This window comes from Falco peregrinus, chromosome 2 (assembly GCF_023634155.1).
Source record: "Falco peregrinus isolate bFalPer1 chromosome 2, bFalPer1.pri, whole genome shotgun sequence".
Taxonomy (NCBI): Eukaryota; Metazoa; Chordata; class Aves; order Falconiformes; family Falconidae; genus Falco; species Falco peregrinus.
In genome coordinates this window covers 118,440,906-118,458,153 of record NC_073722.1, presented here as the reverse complement: position 1 = coordinate 118,458,153, position 17,248 = coordinate 118,440,906, and the positions used below count along the sequence as shown (strand labels likewise).

General features: G+C 46.0%; 1 protein-coding gene across 1 annotated transcript; it reads right to left on the bottom strand.

Moving 5' to 3' along the window:
• Positions 1-1,092: 1,092 nt before the first annotated feature.
• LOC101917284 (myosin heavy chain, skeletal muscle, adult-like) lies at positions 1,093-16,975 on the bottom strand. The gene is made up of 38 exons (XM_055797941.1): positions 16,769-16,975; positions 16,538-16,681; positions 16,288-16,444; positions 14,651-14,678; positions 14,441-14,552; positions 14,255-14,347; positions 14,068-14,131; positions 13,877-13,975; positions 13,667-13,770; positions 13,427-13,565; positions 12,611-12,729; positions 12,347-12,496; positions 11,360-11,530; positions 10,700-11,009; positions 10,477-10,547; positions 9,602-9,689; positions 9,390-9,507; positions 8,685-8,808; positions 8,462-8,598; positions 8,103-8,358; positions 7,465-7,707; positions 7,070-7,246; positions 6,841-6,986; positions 6,662-6,752; positions 6,184-6,573; positions 5,905-6,031; positions 5,607-5,725; positions 4,946-5,142; positions 4,354-4,537; positions 4,102-4,267; positions 3,805-3,929; positions 3,292-3,600; positions 2,988-3,191; positions 2,592-2,717; positions 2,326-2,496; positions 2,135-2,239; positions 1,896-1,991; positions 1,093-1,263 (listed from the first exon to the last, which is right to left on the bottom strand). Exons 1-38 carry the CDS (start codon positions 16,973-16,975, stop codon positions 1,108-1,110), a joined length of 5,823 nt encoding a protein of 1,940 aa, XP_055653916.1. The 3' UTR covers positions 1,093-1,107.
• Positions 16,976-17,248: the final 273 nt, after the last annotated feature.

Here is a 17,248-nt window from a genome sequence, read left to right as displayed (position 1 = left end):
TGCACGTGCCCCTCTGTGAAATGAGAAAAAGTCAAGTAACACACTTAAAAGTGATGCAGGTAGATGCTGGATAGAAGGTGCTGGATCATTCTTCCTGATGAGAGTGAGCAGAGAATCAATGTTGTTACACTGGACGCTGTTTTGCATCCAGTTTGCAATGCTCAACCTGTAAAGAGGGCTATTTAAGGCAACACTTGGTTCAGACTCACTGTCTCCTCAGCCCACCCTGCCATCTCCACTCCTGTCCCTTGTGCCTTGCTAGGCCCTGTGCTCACTGCAGGAGCTAGCTCCTGCTTCAACCACCACCACACGCACAGCAGGGCTGGAAAGAAGTACACTGTCAGAAGTACTCAGCATCAACACGTACTCCGCCCTCCACTTCATAACGTACTTCTTGCTTTCCCTTCATTGCCAGCTGCTCCTCAGTCATCATTGCTTTCTGACCTGTGTCCGGTTCAGTTAGCATTCATGCCTCACCCAAAGCTCCTTCAGTCCCTTTGGCTCCTGAGAAAATACTTCAAGGCTGTCTGGTCTTCCTGAAAACAAGGGACAGAAGTTACCTCGAGGCACAGAGCTGTTGATGTGATGAGAATACCAGCTCAGGCAGACATCTCTGCATATGTTCGTCTTCTACTATATCATGACACCATCCATGTGTCTTTCACGCAGGGGCAACACACAATGCATAAGAATAATCCAGCTGAGATGGATGATAGGCTACATGAGAATTTGCGGCTGTACATACCCAGTGTGTTTCTGTTATTCAGATTGGGGTCTGAACGCGGGAAAAAGCGTTTGCCAAGATACATTATTACTTGTACTTTTAACTGACTGTGAAATAAAAGCATGTGCTACCTATCGGACAGCCAATGGACACAAGATAAACTTCCAGCAACCACCAAGGATTAATGGGATCCCATAGATAACTACGGGGACAAAAATAGCAAAAGAGTCTGAGAAGAAGCAGTCCTGCTTCGTATGCAAAGCAATCTGCGGTCTTTATTCTCTAGACACAATTACAAAGACCAATTATAGAAATTAAGAAAAGCGATCGAGAGGTTCACATTTTGTGCAGCCCTCGGGTCACTTTGCTGCCTCATGACATCCTCACTCCTCCTCTGCTATCTTCTTGCCATGAAACTCACGGCTCTTTGCTCGGAGCTTGTTGACCTGCGACTCTGCAATGTCAGCCCGCTCCTCGGCTTCCTCCAGCTCGTGCTGGATCTTGCGGAACTTGGAGAGGCTGACATTGGACAGTTCCTCCTGTGTGGGGAGAAGGGGTTGGTGGTGAGGAGCCCAGGGCAGGGGTTTCACTCCACCTGTGCCTTGGCCTTCTGGGGCTGTGGCTCTTCCCTGGGGAAAGGCACAAATCTCCATCCACCACCCATCACTGCTTACACGTAAGCCTCACCGTGACCTCCTCATCCTCCCTTACTCAGGATCCCTCTGTGAAAAACATCACTGGTCCTGTGCCACTCTTGAAGAGCAATTTTATCACTTGCATTTGTCATTTGTGTACTTACTCTCCCAGTACTTGCTGCCCAGCCATCAGTGTGATTTTTTAAGGTGAGAAAGACCCTGAAGCCTTCTGCTGATCCTTACTAGCAGAGATTCATGACCTCCAGTTAACTTCAGCCAGTGGATATGGCACCTGGGGCTGTTCAGTCTGACCTCCTGTATACAACAGGCTGCAGACCTTCCCTCCGTTCGTCCCTGGCTGCCGCAGGGTGCCCAGAACTCAGCAAGGCCTCGTGACACCATACTCAATGGTGTGGCCAAGACTGCTGTGTCTTGGGAGTTTCTGTCCTGCCCCTTTCCTGCTATTCATAGCCATCTCAATGAGCATGCTGCCGTACTGGAAGGTGTCTCTGGCCCATCCTTTGAGCAATACTTACAGCCTCCTCAGCTTGTCTCTTGTAGGATTTCACCTTCATTTGCAGCTTGTCCACCAGATCCTGCAGCCTGAGAATATTCTTCCGGTCCTCCTCAGACTGGAGTGGTTGGAAAGCAGGAAAGAGCGTGAATTACTGGTTCTGCACTGGATGAGGTTAACAATTCCCCTTGGGGATGGCGTGCACAAAATCTGACTTGCTGTGAGAAAACTCTGTCAGCTGAGGGAGGCCTCCTGCCTTACCTGGTAGGTCAGCTCCTTCACCCTCCTCTCGTACTTGCGCACGCCCTTCACGGCTTCAGCGCTGCGCTTCTGCTCAGCATCAACCTCCCCTTCCAGCTCCCGCACCTGCAACGAGAAGCCCATCTTTGGAGCTTCCCTGCTGGCTGCTAACGTGGCGTGCTCACTCATGCACAAAGAAAAGCCCCACGCACTCTGGCCTCCAGCTTCTGGATTTGCTTCTTGCCTCCCTTCAGAGCCAGCTGCTCGGCCTCATCCAGACGGTGCTGCAGGTCCTTCACCGTCTGGTCCAGGTTCTTCTTCATCCTCTCCAGGTGGGCGCTGGTGTCCTGCTCCTTCTTCAGCTCTTCTGCCATCATGGCTGCCTGATGAGAGCAAAGGGTCAAAGCCATTGTGGGGCTGGAGACCATGTGAGGGAAATTACTCCCACCATCGGCACTGAAGGGAGCCCCCAACTCACATCTGTGATGGCCTTCTTGGCCTTCTCTTCAGCATTGCGGGCTTCCTGGATCGTATCCTCCATTTCACTCTGGATTTGGGTAATGTCTGTCTCCAGCTTCTTCTTGGTGTTGATCAAGCTGGTGTTCTGTGCAACAGGAAAGACGGGATTTGTACTGTCAGACCTAATGCCTCAACACCAAGAGCTAAAAGTGTGAGTATTGTTTCTTGATTGTCTTTAACACAAAAGTCCTCTTTAGGGCCATAGCTGCAAACCAGACATGGGTGGCTGTCTGGAGCAGCCCTATGACGGCGTGGCTCTCAATGTGTTTACACAGCAAACACTCACAAGATGCGTAACAATCACATTCTGTGTTGTGCCTTGTGGATGGGACTAATTTCCAGAGCAGTGCCTGACCTGGGTATGGAGGAGCTGCACTCGTTCGGTGGCATCCAGAAGCTCCTGCTCAGCCACCTTCCTTGACCGCTCCGTCTGCTCCAGGGCTGCCCGCAGCTCCTCAATTTCAGCCTGCAGCAGGTTTGCTCGGCGCTCCACCATGGCCACCTGCTCCTTCAGGTCCTCCTGCGTCCTCAGAGCATCGTCCAAGTGTAGCTGGGTATCCTGTAAAAGGGACAAGAGAAATGGCAAGGTGGCAGTGCGCACTTGTGCACCAGAATTGTAAGGGACCACGTTTCTCTCCCTGTTGCTTTGCTGAACAGACCTTGAGCACGGCCTGCGTGTTTCTCAGGTTCTTTTGTGCCTCTGCAGCCACGCGGTTGGCATGGCTCAGCTGGATCTCCATTTCATTCAGGTCTCCCTCCATCTTCTTCTTCAGCCGCAGGGCCTCATTCCTGCTCCTGATCTCAGCGTCCAGGGTGCTCTGCAAGGACTCCACAACTCGGAGGTGGTTCCTCTTCATCTGGTCAATCTCCTCATCTTTCTCGGCTATCTTCCTGTCAATCTCAGACTTCACCTGGTTGAGCTCAAGCTGGAGGCGCAGGATCTTCCCCTCTTCATGTTCAAGGGACGCCTGAGAAAGAGTGAACAGGAATACTTTTCATAAGACAAATGTTGACCCCGAAGCCCTGAGTATAAAGGAATGCCACGTTTAGATAATATTGCCATGCTTTTATACAAACGCTCTTTTCCTCCTGTGCCTGGCAATGACTCTGCAGTGTTTACAACGAGACAGAGATCCAAGACATGTAAGAGAGCCATAAGTAATGCTGTGTACCTCAGCTTCCTCCAGCGAGGCCTGGAGTTCAGATTTCTCCTGCTCAATCTGCTTCTTGACTTTCTCCAGCTCATGAATGGCCTTGCCTCCCTCTGCAATCTGCTCTGTGAGGTCACCAATCTCCTCTGTGGGAGCAAAGGCCAACGGCACGGTCAGGCACGGAGCAGAACGGGAAGGGCCCTGCCGCACCAAGGTGACGGGCATCTTTGCAGACACGCAGGCACAGACCCCTGTGGAGCGGTGGGTAGTGGTGGACAGTGGGAAAGCCCAGCCAGGAGCGGAGGGCCAGGGACTTACGCTGCAAGTTCTTGTTCTCACGCTTCAGCGTTTCCAGGTGGTCCAGGGACTCCTCGTAGGCATTCTTCATCTTAAAGAGCTCCGTGCTGAGGGAGCGAGCCTCCTTCTGGGAGGCCTCCAGCTCAGCCTGCGTTTCCTCATACTTCTGCTTCCATTCTGCCAGGATCTGAAGGGAAACGGCACGTGAGCGTGGATGTGGCAATCGGGAGGGGACGCTCTGCCCAGGAACCCCAGGGCTGGAGCCCACAAGACCTTGTCAAAGTTCCTCTGCTTCTTATCCAGAGCTGCGCAGGCAGCATTTGATCGCTCCACGTCAATCATCAGGTCCTCCACTTCATTCTGCAGCCTCTGCTTTGTCTTCTCCAGGGAGGCACATTTGGCATTCACAGCTTCAACGTGTTCCTCTGCATCCTGCAGGCGCTGTGCCAGCTTCTTCCTGGGAGGAGATAAGTACAGCTCCAGGTCAGAGACCAGAGGGCAGCCCATTTTGTACTTCGGTGAGAGGGCAGCTGGCCACTTCTGGGGGCTCTGAGCCCAGTGCCTTTCACAGTGTTTTTTCTGTTCCAAGACTGCATGCTGCCTACAGGTTCTGTCACTCTGTGTCCTAGCACCCAAGGAGTATTCAGCCTGGTTCCGCATTTCTAGCCCTAAGGGCTACGTTTGTCCTTCCAGTTTGCACTTTTTCCACAGCACACTTTCCTGTCTCTCCCTCTGACCCCTCTACCACAAAGACAACAGATCCCTGCCTTTGTCCCACCCCTGTCGTAACCCACTCCCAGAGACTCCACTTTCCCTTGACAGCCTCAGTCTTCTCCAGCCGTTTGACATCCCGCTTCCCACGTACTTGGCCTCCTCCAGCTCCTCCGTGCGCTGAATAGCGTCCGTCTCATATTTGGTTCTCCACTGGGCCACTTCACTGTTGGCCTTGGACAGGGCGCGCTGCAGCTCCCCCTTGGCTTCCTGCTCCTCCTCGTATTGCTCCCGCAGCAGGTCACAGTCGTGGCGAGCAGACTGCAAGGCGTGGGCCAGCGCGTTCTTGGCCTGGGGAAACAAAGGGATCGGTAACCTGAATACTTGCCTTGAGATGCCTCTTGACAGTAAAACTGGCAGTGAAATTAGGCTGAAACTCTAACTAGGCAAATGCAAAGCTGGGAGCTGATGAAGCCTTCATCAATGGGTTCTGCAAGATCAGGATGTGTTAGTGACAGGGGCTCTGGGGTCAGTAACCTGCTGTTGCTCTAAACGCTTTGACACACGTGTCTGCATCCTGTCCTAGAGAGTATTGTCAGGATCTCGTGAAAGCCTTGTGGATTACTTCCTCCAGGGTCCAAACCATTACGCTTCCTTCCCTCTCTAGCTTAGGAGTGAGGGCATGTGTGTTACTGGTGTTCCCTCCCGTACTACATGTGTTTTGGGGAAAGAATATGAAACGAGTCTTGGATTGGACAGGATTCTGCGGATGTTTTGAGGTGATGTAGGTTGCGGACAGCAGGGTGTTTCCAGACCTTTATTTCTTCCTCTAGATGTCTCTTGAGCTCCTCAATCTGCTGCGTAAATCCTTGCTTGCCCCTAGACAGCTGAGAAATCAGAGCATCTTTTTCCTCCACCTGGCGTGAATATTCACCTGGTAAGGGTAAAGAGAAAAAAGGTAGCCCGACTACTATCAATACGACGGTTCCTGCATGTAAGCCCACGTCATCAGGAGTGGCTGGGAGAGGTTATAGCAGGAATCATCTTGCACCCTGTGGGATCCTCACGGCATGCAGGTCCTCACAGTGAAGCTCAGGAATGAGGATGTCTCACCTGATTCTGTCTGCAGACGAGCTCGTTGAGTATTGAGGTCATTGATCATGCGCTGATTCTGTTCCTCCTTAGTTTTAATCTCACTCAGCTGGTCTTCCAGAGTGCGGCACATCTTCTCCAGGTTTGCCTAGAGAGCAAACGGAAGGAAGGAAAGGAGATGAACACCTGGACTCTGCCCTGTGCTGACAGCAAGGACCTTTGTAATGAGAATGTGGCTGGTAGACATAGCCTATGTGCCATACATCGGCCCCGTGAGCATGTGCCACCGCAGTTCAATACCTTGGCTTTGGAGACAGACTCCATGTTACTGGCCAAGTCGTCAATCTCCATCTTGAGCTCACTCTTCTCCTTCTCCAGCTTCTGCTTCACTCGCTGCAGGTTGTCGATCTGCTCCCCAAGCTCAGCGGTGCTGTCCGCGTGCTTCTTGCGCAGGGCCGCAGCCGTGGCTTCGTGCTGCAGCGTGGCCTCCTCCAGGTCGCGACGCATCTTCTGAAATTCTGCCTCACGCTTCTTGTTCATCTCAATCTGAGCGGCGGTAGCCCCTCCGGCTTCTTCCAGGCGCTCGCTGATCTCCTCTAGCTCCCTCGACAGGTCAGCCCGATGCTTCTCGGCTTTTGCCCGAGAGGTTCGCTCTGCCTCAATTTCCTCCTCCAGCTCCTCAATACGAGCCTGGGGAACATTAGGCACCCTTCGCACCCATGCCCTCCTCCTTCCCGACCTGAGACTGGCTGAGAGAGGGGAAGGGCCAGACACTTGCCTGCAGCTCCTTGATCTTCTTCTGTAACTGCATGCCCAGGGCTTGCTCATCCTCAATTTTGCTCTGGATCTGGCTGATTTCAAAGTCTTTCCTTTGGGCAAAGCAAACTGGGTTAGCGTCTGAGCAAAACCCGCCAAGCGCACCAGCCCCACAGTCTGGTGCCCCACAGCCACGCTTACTTCTTCAGTTTCTCATCCAGCTGCTGCTTGTCGTTCTCCAAATCCATGATGCTGTCCTGGGCCAGCTTCAGGTCTCCTTCGAGTTTCCTCTTTGCTCTCTCAAGGTCCATGCGCAGTTTCTTCTCTTGCTCCAGGGACCCTTCCAGCTGAATAGAAGATAACCATCAGTGCTCTACCAGCCAGTTCTATAATCTATACCCGCCCTGTTCTTCTGGACAACCGTGCTTACATCGTCCACTTGCTGCTCCAGCTTGGTCTTGGCTTTGGTCAGCGTATTGACTTTGTCCTCTTCTACCTGCAGGTCATCCAGTGTCTGCTGATGGGCCTCTTGGAGGGCTTTCTTCTCTTTAGTCAGCTTGGCAATGGTCTCGTCCAGGGCCGCCATCTCCTCTGTGAGGTTTTTCACCTGTTGATTGGAAGAAAGTGCCAAATGTCTGTGTAGAAGACTTGACTGCTTGTGCAGTGGCATTTTCCCTTTGCAGTGCTTAGCCAGGAGCTTGTGTATTTGGGCTGCCCCACTGTGGTGCTCCTGGTATGTCCCAAACCTAGCTCTGTTCTGAGGATGCCAGGCTCATCGGGGAGGCATCTGTCCTTTGCCCTTCATGTGACTCCCCATGTTTGTACCTTGTTTTCAGTGGCATGTTTTTCCTTCTCCACTTTGGCCAACGTCAACTCCAGGTCATCAATATCTTTCTTCAGCTCTGAACATTCATCCTCCAGTTTTCTCTTCTTGGCTGTCAGCTCAGCATTGATTTCCTCCTCCTCCTCAGCCCTTTCAGTCACCTCCTTAATTTTGGCTTCCAGCTGGATTTTGGTTTTGATGAGCTGGTCACACCTTTCCTCAGCATCAGCCAAGCTATCGGCTTCCTGGTGGGGAGACAGAGATTTTTATGGGTTATAATGTTTTGAAGTATCTCCACCCTGTCTTCTGTGTTACTGAGTAGGCACGTGTTAAAATGGGGGCTGAACCTGACTTCCACTCCAGCAACTGGAAGATCTTGCCTACTGGCCCACTGCAAGCCTTGTCATCTGGAATCATTATCGATTCCAAGGTTTCTGTGTCTCTTAAAAATGCCTCACAGAGAGGGTAGCTATGACAATACCTCACGCACCCACAAGCACGACAGAACAGCGGTCACTTCAGTTACTACTTTCAGCAGGAGCTAGGGCTTGGAGTCCTTTTGCCTGACAGAAACGGTATTCTGAAGCACTCTGACTGTATATTGTCCTTTTCCCAGGGACAAACGGGCGGTGACACTCACCGCCTGCACTTGGAGCTGCAGGTCATTCTTCTCCTGCAGCAGGACCACCATTTTCTCCTCCAGCTCCTTCCTCTTTGCCTCAGACTTTGCGAGCTCTTCCTTGGTTTTTTCAAACTCCTGTTTCATGTTGGCCATCTCCTTCTCAGACTCTGCACTCTTCAGCAAGGGCTTGATCTTGAAGAACAGCTTCATCCAGGGCCAGTGCTTCACGTTCATGAATGCACGAACATTGTACTGGATGCAGAAGATGGCATCCCTGAAATAAAATTCACATGGCTATTGCATATTTCGTGGGTGGTGAATGTAGTCTCAATTAGCCAAGACACAAAGGACACAATATCTGGGTGAAAAATGTCTACCTCCTCTCCACCATTTTCCGATACTCCACTCTCATCAGGAAGCCTCTGCACCTGGCTTGTGTCCTGGTCATAATCTCTGCTAGTTTTTCATCTCTCATCTCCTCCAGCAGACCTATCAGTCCAGCTTTGAAGAACACCTTATGAAAGGGAGCATTGTAGCACATCAGTCTCATGTAGTGCATGACAGAGGCACATAGTGTTTGAAAGAAGGACTTGTTTCTACCTTGGTGTGACCAAATCTGTACTGAGTGTGATCCACATCAATGGACCCAAGAAGCTTCTCTGAAGCCTTCTTGCTATCCATGAACTGACCTTCTGGAATAGCGCTTATGTTAAGCACTCTGTATCTGTAGGAGAAAGTAGAACATGAAGATATCTCCATTGAGAAAACCTCCACTGCAAGTGAACCTCTCAGTCTTCTCAAGTCTGAGTGGGTACGGTCATGCATTAGAGATAGTCCATTTTTTCAAGGCAGTGTAAGTGAAGATTTCATGTTGTTACCTCAGAGCCCAAGGAAATCCTGATCATCAGCCATGTCATATCATCATGAACTGGCAGTGAAATATTTTTATATTACTGTTCATTTCCTTCTTAAAATATTTGTGTTAGGATACCCGGTGTTTTCTAAGCAACAGCTCTCGGCTGGTCATTTTCAGCAACAATTGACTACGTCATTGATAGGGACAGATCTTACTGAAGACAGTTCACAGGCATTTTTAGGACATGGGGTGGAAACATGTATTGTTCAAATATGGTGTGGATGTGTGAAGGAAATTTTTGTGGTATGTCACCGTTTACAGAGGTAAACTAATGTGATTTGATCACAGTGTATGTAGTATACTCTGTAGTAAATCTGATGTTTAAGCCGTTTAGGACATAGAAGGTATAGAACAGGAAAAGAATGGGGAGGAAGGCGGAGCACTGTTACCTTTGTTTGAAGTCAGCATACAGGACTCTGCTGGGGAACCCTTTCCTGCAAATTCTGATCCCTTCCAGCACGCCGTTACACCGCAGCTGATGCAGTACCAGCTCGTGCTCCATGGCACCTAACAAACGCCACCGTTAATGACGTCCCCATTGTTTGATACTCAGGGAAAGCGCTTCTGTGGCTTGAGTTTTCCTCCTATTGCATTTGCTTACCAGGTGTTTTTGTTTCATTTGGGATGATGCATCGTACAAAATGGGGGTGAGTGCTGCGAAGATTTGTCATCAGCTTGTTTAAGTTCTCCTATGAGAATATAAGGTGAAGTTTAGGTCAACAAATTAAAGATCTGCATCCCTGCAGCTGCAACTGCTTCATCAATGGAAAAGAATTAATTATTTGTCAGATTTAAACCAGATTACAAAATTTCCATATTAATGTAGAAAAGCTATGTCTTCATCCATTTTTCAATGTTGAATATTACTATTAAAAGGAAATACAATTTGGTTACTGTGTCATCATAATTTACTATTTACAAGAACTGGGATATAAGTCATTTGATACCCTGAGGCTCATGCTTTTGAAAATTATGAACAATTCCCTATGCTTGCTCTCGTTATTCAGTGTCTTGGTTAGGTTTTTTTATGTGACAATCTTAAAGCCAACCTTTCTGTTTTTCAGAAATGCACTGTTACTTAAGAATCATGCATGGAGCAGTATTGAAAATATTCAGAAGTCAAAAATCTTTGTTTGGCAAAACGTTCTGAACTAGGTGCAACAGCAGAAAGAAATTTGCCTATTTCAATGTCATATTCAGCTTAAAAAATAGAAAGGTATGAAATAAAGTCTGAATGGCAACATCCTCAACCATTTCAAAGAGTTTTCATTTTGATATATTAATAAGACAATATCATTCAATGTTGCAAAAGAGAAGAAACTTATCCATCAATTAAATGGAAATAAAATTTACCTATAGTACACGAACTTCTTCACTTTCTTGATATAGGACTTCAAGGGTCATAATATCACTTTTCATATTTTAAATTCCCTTTCTTAAAGTAAAAAGGGTCAAAGTGAGGAAACTGGTACGTACCCGGAAAAGAGCTGAGACAGTCTGGAAAGAAGAACCCTTCTTCTTGCCACCCTTTTTGCCACCACCACCCTCTATAAATGAAAGGAGGGGGAAACAATATTAAAATACTGAAGCTGAACACTGAACTAAAGAAGAGAAAACAATTTTTTAACATTCAGGTTTTCCTGTTTAATTTCCTGTCAACAGTGTCCCACACTGAAAATACAGTTTTCACAGAGCTGACCTGCATCTGCTCCACCATAGTTGGCAAAGAGTAAGGCCAGTGTCTTCACAGAGGATTTCTGGTACAACCCAATGACAGTTTCATTCAGGGGGTCTTTGTTCTTCTCCAGCCAGCCAGTGATGTTGTAGTCCACCGTGCCAGCATAATGTATCAGGGAGAAGTGGGCCTCAGCCTTGCCTTTGGTAGGCTTGGGCTTCTGGAAGTTGCTGGACTTGCCCAGATGCTGGTCGTAGAGCTTGTTCTTGAAAGAGGTGTCAGTTGCCTTGGGGAACATGCACTCCTCTTCCAGGATGGAGAAGATGCCCATGGGCTGGAAAACATTAGAATAGACAAGATGGAGAAACACATTCCTGAGTTGGAAAGAGGCTTGTCTTGGGGCAGAAAGATGTGAAACAAATCATAATATAAGATTGCTTCTCTTCTTTTCTGGACAATATGTCACAGAAAATTTACTGATGTTTCTAATTTTTTGTCGTTGGTGTTTCACCTTTACTTTTGGAACTACTTTTAACCATTTGCTGGCAACATTATAAATTACAGAAATACAGAGCACTTTAATAATTGAAATTTACCATTTTAACCCAGACATAAACAAACTCTTTATGTATCCCTCAATAACTACAGGATTCCAGTACTAGTGCACCTGAACAGGAAGGGTACCTTCTCAATGAGCTCAATGCAGGCAGCCAGGTCCATCCCAAAGTCAATGAATGTCCACTCAATTCCTTCCTTCTTGTACTCCTCCTGCTCCAGCACGAACATGTGGTGGTTGAAGAACTGTTGCAGTTTCTCGTTGGTGAAGTTGATACACAGCTGCTCAAAGCTGTTGAACTGCCAGGCACAGAAAGACATGCAATGTTGTCAGGGTTTAGCCATCACAACAAGAATTTTCCCTGTGTATTTCTGATCCTTCTTTTGTCTTTTCAGACAAGCACAAGGCTCCTTCCCTATCTGTTCTCCCAGAAAACCCTCAGTGCGACTGTACTTGCCCTCTGAAGAGAGAAAAGACCTGTAAGTCATTGTAATGTAGAGGGTGGGTTTTTTTCATTTTTTATCATTCCATATAATATGGATACTTTAATTACGATAACTAATCCTTATCCCTTTGGAAACCCTTAATTCTAAAGCAAATTTAGTAATTTCAGCACACTATCTCCTAGAAGAACAAATTTATTACTAAACTCTGCCTCTCCAAACACCCTGATCATGAATACAGCCTCAATTTGATACTCAAATGTTTTTTGTTCTTAAGAGAGTGGCTCTAGATATTTCCATGAGCTGGTATGGAAGCTTTTGGGGTTCTTTCACAAACTGCACAAGCATTTCCTAATCTCTTTCAATAATTTTCACCAACAGTGTGAACATTTCTGATGTCTGTCACTATTTTCCACACCCTTGGCCCATATAATTTTGTCAAAGATTACTTCCTTTTTCTTTGTTTTAACTAAGTTTAATATTCTTGTATGCTGTGCTGTTAGTTTCTTTCCTGTCAAGATCTAACTTGAAAAGGCCAACTTCTTTCATAGTGAGATCTCTTGATCATTGTACCTTTTACAAAAAAAAATGACTCTTAATTAAAAGAAGTCATAATTTTCTTAACACCCACTGCCCCTTCCATGAAGCTGTTGTGAAATCCCTGCTCCTTACATCAAAGATCTCAAAGCCAGCGATGTCCAGGACACCGATGAAGTACTGTCTGGGTTGTTTGGTATCCAGTTGTTGGTTGATGCGAACAACCATCCACAAGAACATCCTCTCATAGACAGCCTTTGCCAGAGCACCAACTGCATTGTTCACCTAAAGCAAAGGGGAAACACAGAAGTTACTGCACAGAGAAATTTTAAGGAATTTTAACTGTCTGAAGAGATATTCTGAGGAAAAGACATTTATTCCTAATAACAATTATTTTACCTGCTCCACAGTTTGACCTTTGGTCACAAATTCATTCCCAACTTTCACCCGAGGATAACAAAGAGCTTTGAGCAGGTCAGCTGAGTTCAGGCCCATCAGGTAGGCAGCCTTGTCAGCAACTGAAAGACAAGAAAGGCAAAGAAAATATTGATCATTGGACAAGGACTGGAATTTTATCAATGGGTGTATGTCCCAGAAATTACACCAATGTTCAAAATTCTTGACTGCAAGTCTTTTAATCTAGTATCACAGCAAGTATATTGAATACAGGAAAGCTGTGAAAGCCAATATTGACATTTTTTTGAAAGTAGTTACAAGTATGAAAGGTTTCCTTGAATACCTTAACTAAATTCATAAACTGTAACAACAATCTCAAAAAAGAGATTAGGAAACATAAACAACAAAAATTTAAAAATACATAAGGATTAAAACTTGGCATCTTAGACAATATCTAAGAAAGCTTACAATTTTTATTTACATATAGATAGGCCACGGTCTGAGCTGCCAATAGAAGTATGCACATACCAGAGTTGATGCTAGAACCTATGTCTGAAACCAGGGAAGCTTCCTCTTTAAAAGAGCTTGTTAAAACCCTCTACATGATAAATGGAAAGATCCATGAAATTAGCCCAGCAAAAAGCTAACTGAAGGAGTAACAGTAAGATAGGCAGGGGTCAGAGAATTAGATTTGGAACTTCAAGGACCCTGAAAGAAACATTATTCAGTTTTCACTTGATTAAGCTATAGCTTTCATCCTGTCTACAAGCAATATTTCCCAAAACTGATTTCTTTATTAAAGAGTCAGTTGCTAAGGACCTTCTGTGCCATCGGGCTCTGCCTGCTCCTCACGCTGCTTCTGCTTGAACTTCAGGTTCCCGTAGTGCATGACAGCCCCTGTCAGCTTGTAGATGGCTGTCTTCTCATCAGCAGTGAAGCCCAGGATGTCAATGGCACTCTGCAGTCAAAACAATGAAGGAAAATGCATGTCCTTAGTAGGCCACCTATGTCACCATCAAAACAAGTGTACAGTAGGTACTTCTTTTCTGTGTCACTTACATCTGTAGCCATGAGCTCCTCCTGGTCATCAATGCTGGGAACAGTGACCTCACCTTGACTCACAAAGTGGAAATCAAAAGGGTTGGTGGTAATGAGGAGCATGTCTGAAAGCAGGAAGAGGCAAGGCAGACGCTTAGTTTTGCCAACCAGGTAACAGCAGGAACTGCTGCTCAGCAATCACCCCAAAAAAGTCATAAAGACCCTTCCTACCAATTAGCTCCGGCTTCTTGTTGGACGTGACCTGATAGAATATGTGGTAGCTTCTTTCTGCTGGGAGCTGGAAAGTGACTCTGGACTTCTCCAGCAGGTCTGTCAAGGAGGGTAGCAAGGGTCAGGCACTGGTACCCACATGGAGCTGGGAATTTAGGAAGGAGTGGGATCAGGCCAGGAGAGCGGCTTACAAGTTTCAATGTCAGCAGAAGCCAGTTTGCCTGTGGCCCCAAAGTGGATTCTGATGAATTTGCCCTGTTAAGGAGAAGCAGCGGCATTTCAGCCTGGAGGCGTTTCATTGCTGTCTCCTTCTGTGAGAATGCCACTAGCCCATCACTACTGTTACAACAAGGAGCAATTTCTCCTAAAACAGCTTACAAAGCGTGAGGAGTTGTCGTTCCTCACGGTCTTGGCGTTTCCAAAGGCCTCCAGCAGTGGGTTGGCGCTGATGATTTGATCCTCAAGCGTTCCCTGCAGGATGAGAATTATTGCTGCTTATCCTTTCCAAAAATCACGTCAGGAACAGAGGAAAGCATTGATTCCAGCCAGCACCTGTTACTTTACCTGCATTTTGCCTGACTGCTCCTCTTTCTTCTTCTCCCCGCTCGCTGCAATTGTTGCAAAGTACTGGATGACACGCTTCGTGTTCACAGTCTTCCCGGCACCAGATTCTCCGCTGTCAAACCAAAGAGAGACGCAGAGAGTGTGTGGTCAGGCAGGAGGTCCCCTGGCACCGGGCAGCCCCACAGGGACCCGAGCAAGGGGTGTACGTACGTGATCAGGATCGACTGGTTCTCACGATCTGCAAAAAAGTGGAAAGATTTTTCTTAGTGGTGCTCAATTGCAAAGAAATCAAAATCTGTGAGCAAAACTAACTGTGTACTGAAGCTTTGTTAAGAGTTTAGGAATTCCAGATAGCCAATTTCCAGTTAAATCACCTTGAAAATGTGGCATTTAATCCATTTCGTAAATTTTTTAAGTTCCCCAAATAAAAAAAGTGAACTGTTATTTGGATATGTGTGTAAGATTAAATATGCTAGCTTCTTTTTAAGATAATTCTCTTTCAATCAAGATTGATATTTTTGTATATATGAATGAACCAACCCCAAATATCATTAATATAATTTTATAATTTCAATATGATTAAAGTGACTAAAACATGTAACGTAAAATGAATTGGCACTTTCTGGTGACTCAAGAGCCGTCTGAGATAAGACTATAGGTCCTCCTGATTTCAGGGATTTTTTGAGCCAGGCACAGTATAATTGTATGCAATGGTCTGGGTAGACTTTGCATGAAATGGTCTCCTAATTTTAGTCATTGAAATAGACCTTTAGGACATGTGATTTCTATTAATAAAAGTATCCAGGACTTCAGTATCTTGTATGCAATTTGTGATTCCCTTTGCTTTTTAAAAAGTTTGAACTGATAGTTGTTTTGATGCATCCTAGCAGTTCAAATTTTAGGCAGAAAGTAAGAATGAATTCTGATTCTGCTTTCTGTACAACCCTTAATATCTGTGCAAATTAGATTTCACAAATTTCTGTGATATATTCCCTCAGTTTTCTCTTCTCTATCATCAGTGTCCTTACCTACTTGTTATTCATACCAAATTTATTTCATGCCTATGAATGGTTTTTTGTCCTTTGGTGAACGTTTCCATGTTCACTATATCGTTTTTTAATGTGAAAAAATAGAACTGGTGCATTAGTTAAGATGTCAGTGTTCCACTTTTTAACAAAATGTGGTATCATGAATCTACTGCACTTTTTGTTCTCTTTTTGTCCTGTCCCACCAGTCCCACCAGTAATTACTAACATTCATTTTCTTTTCTTCTACCTTAATGAGCATTGAGCCAAAATTTCTGTAGCATTTTTCACTGTAAGTCTGAGATCTTATTCTTGAGAAGTAATACCTGTTTCTTAGCTAGCCGTTCTGCCAATCTTCCATTTTCCATTGTATCTCCTGCCTTTTAGGCTCTCTCTGCCTCATCTGACAATCCTTTATAATTTGCAGTTTTAAGGCAGTAAAAAAGCTCTGATAGTGCACTTATTTGCATTTGGAACTTCAATTTACAGTGATTTTTTTCTTACTTTCTTATATGGATGTTAAGTTAGTAAGTTTGATTCCATGCCTTTTATTAAAATAGAGCACCAACACGACTTTAGCATTGCTAACTCTGCTTTCCATCAGACCTTTTACTCAGCAATTACAAAACCTAATTTCTGGACTTCCTTCTATGACATTCTCACATGTGCTGTTTATCTCATTTCAAGATGGGCATTCTAGTTTACTCAGCTGACATATATAATGTAAATATAATTTCATCTGTTCAAAGATTATCTGCACAGAAAAGATTTTTCCTGAAGTGTACACCACAATATCATTTGAAGGGTTATCAAGCAACTCACCATTTAACATGAACTGATAGGCGTTGTCTGAGATGGAGAAGATGTGTGGAGGGGCCTCCTGGCGCTTCTTGCCTCGGTAGGCCAACACCACCTCCGGGTTGTACACCGGCAGCCACTTGTAGGGGTTGACAGTGACGCAGAAGAGCCCCGAGTAGGTCTGCGAGGAAGGGAGACAGCACGTTGGCTCCCACTTGGCCTGGCAGAGCAGTTCCTCCCGGCTGCCCAAAGGCAGGCTGCTGCTGGTACTTACGTAGATCATCCAGGCTGCGTAACGCTCTTTGAGGTTGTACAGCACAGCGGGCTCGTGGAGGTGGGTCATCATGGCCATGTCCTCAATCTTGTCGTACTTGGGAGGGTTCATGGAGAAGATTTGATCTTCCTTCACGGTCAGGGTCTGTCAAGGAGACAAAAGATCTGTGTGCGTCAGCTGAAAGCTCAGAGTGGGAATCAAATGCTGATCTGAATCTTGAATTTTGCTCACCTCTCCAGCTTCAGTCTGGACAGTGACCTTCCCTGATTCCCTGCTCTGGATTGTTCCTTTCACAAAGGATTCTTTAGGATGGACCACAAAGACGGATGACTTGGCATCAAAAGGCTTGTTCTGGGCCTCAATTCTCTCCTTTTCCGATTTTCGGAGATAAGGAGCTGCCTCCCCAAAAACAGCCATCTCAGCGTCTGGAGAAGTCATGTCTGCGCTTTACTGAAGACAGCTCAACAAAAGCCTGAAGGGGGAAAAAATACCTTCAATCAATTAGACAATAGTTTTCTGTGCCGGTGATGAAATACCTTACCGTTTCTATCTTCCCAGTATTTAACTAATATGTCATTTTCAATAACACCTTTTGAAAGCTAGTTTTGATTTGAACACCTAAGTACTTACATCCTACTTGAGACTAAGACAGCATTCTAAATAATTTTAGTCTTTTATCTATGAACAGAGTTTTTAAGAACAATTATAATG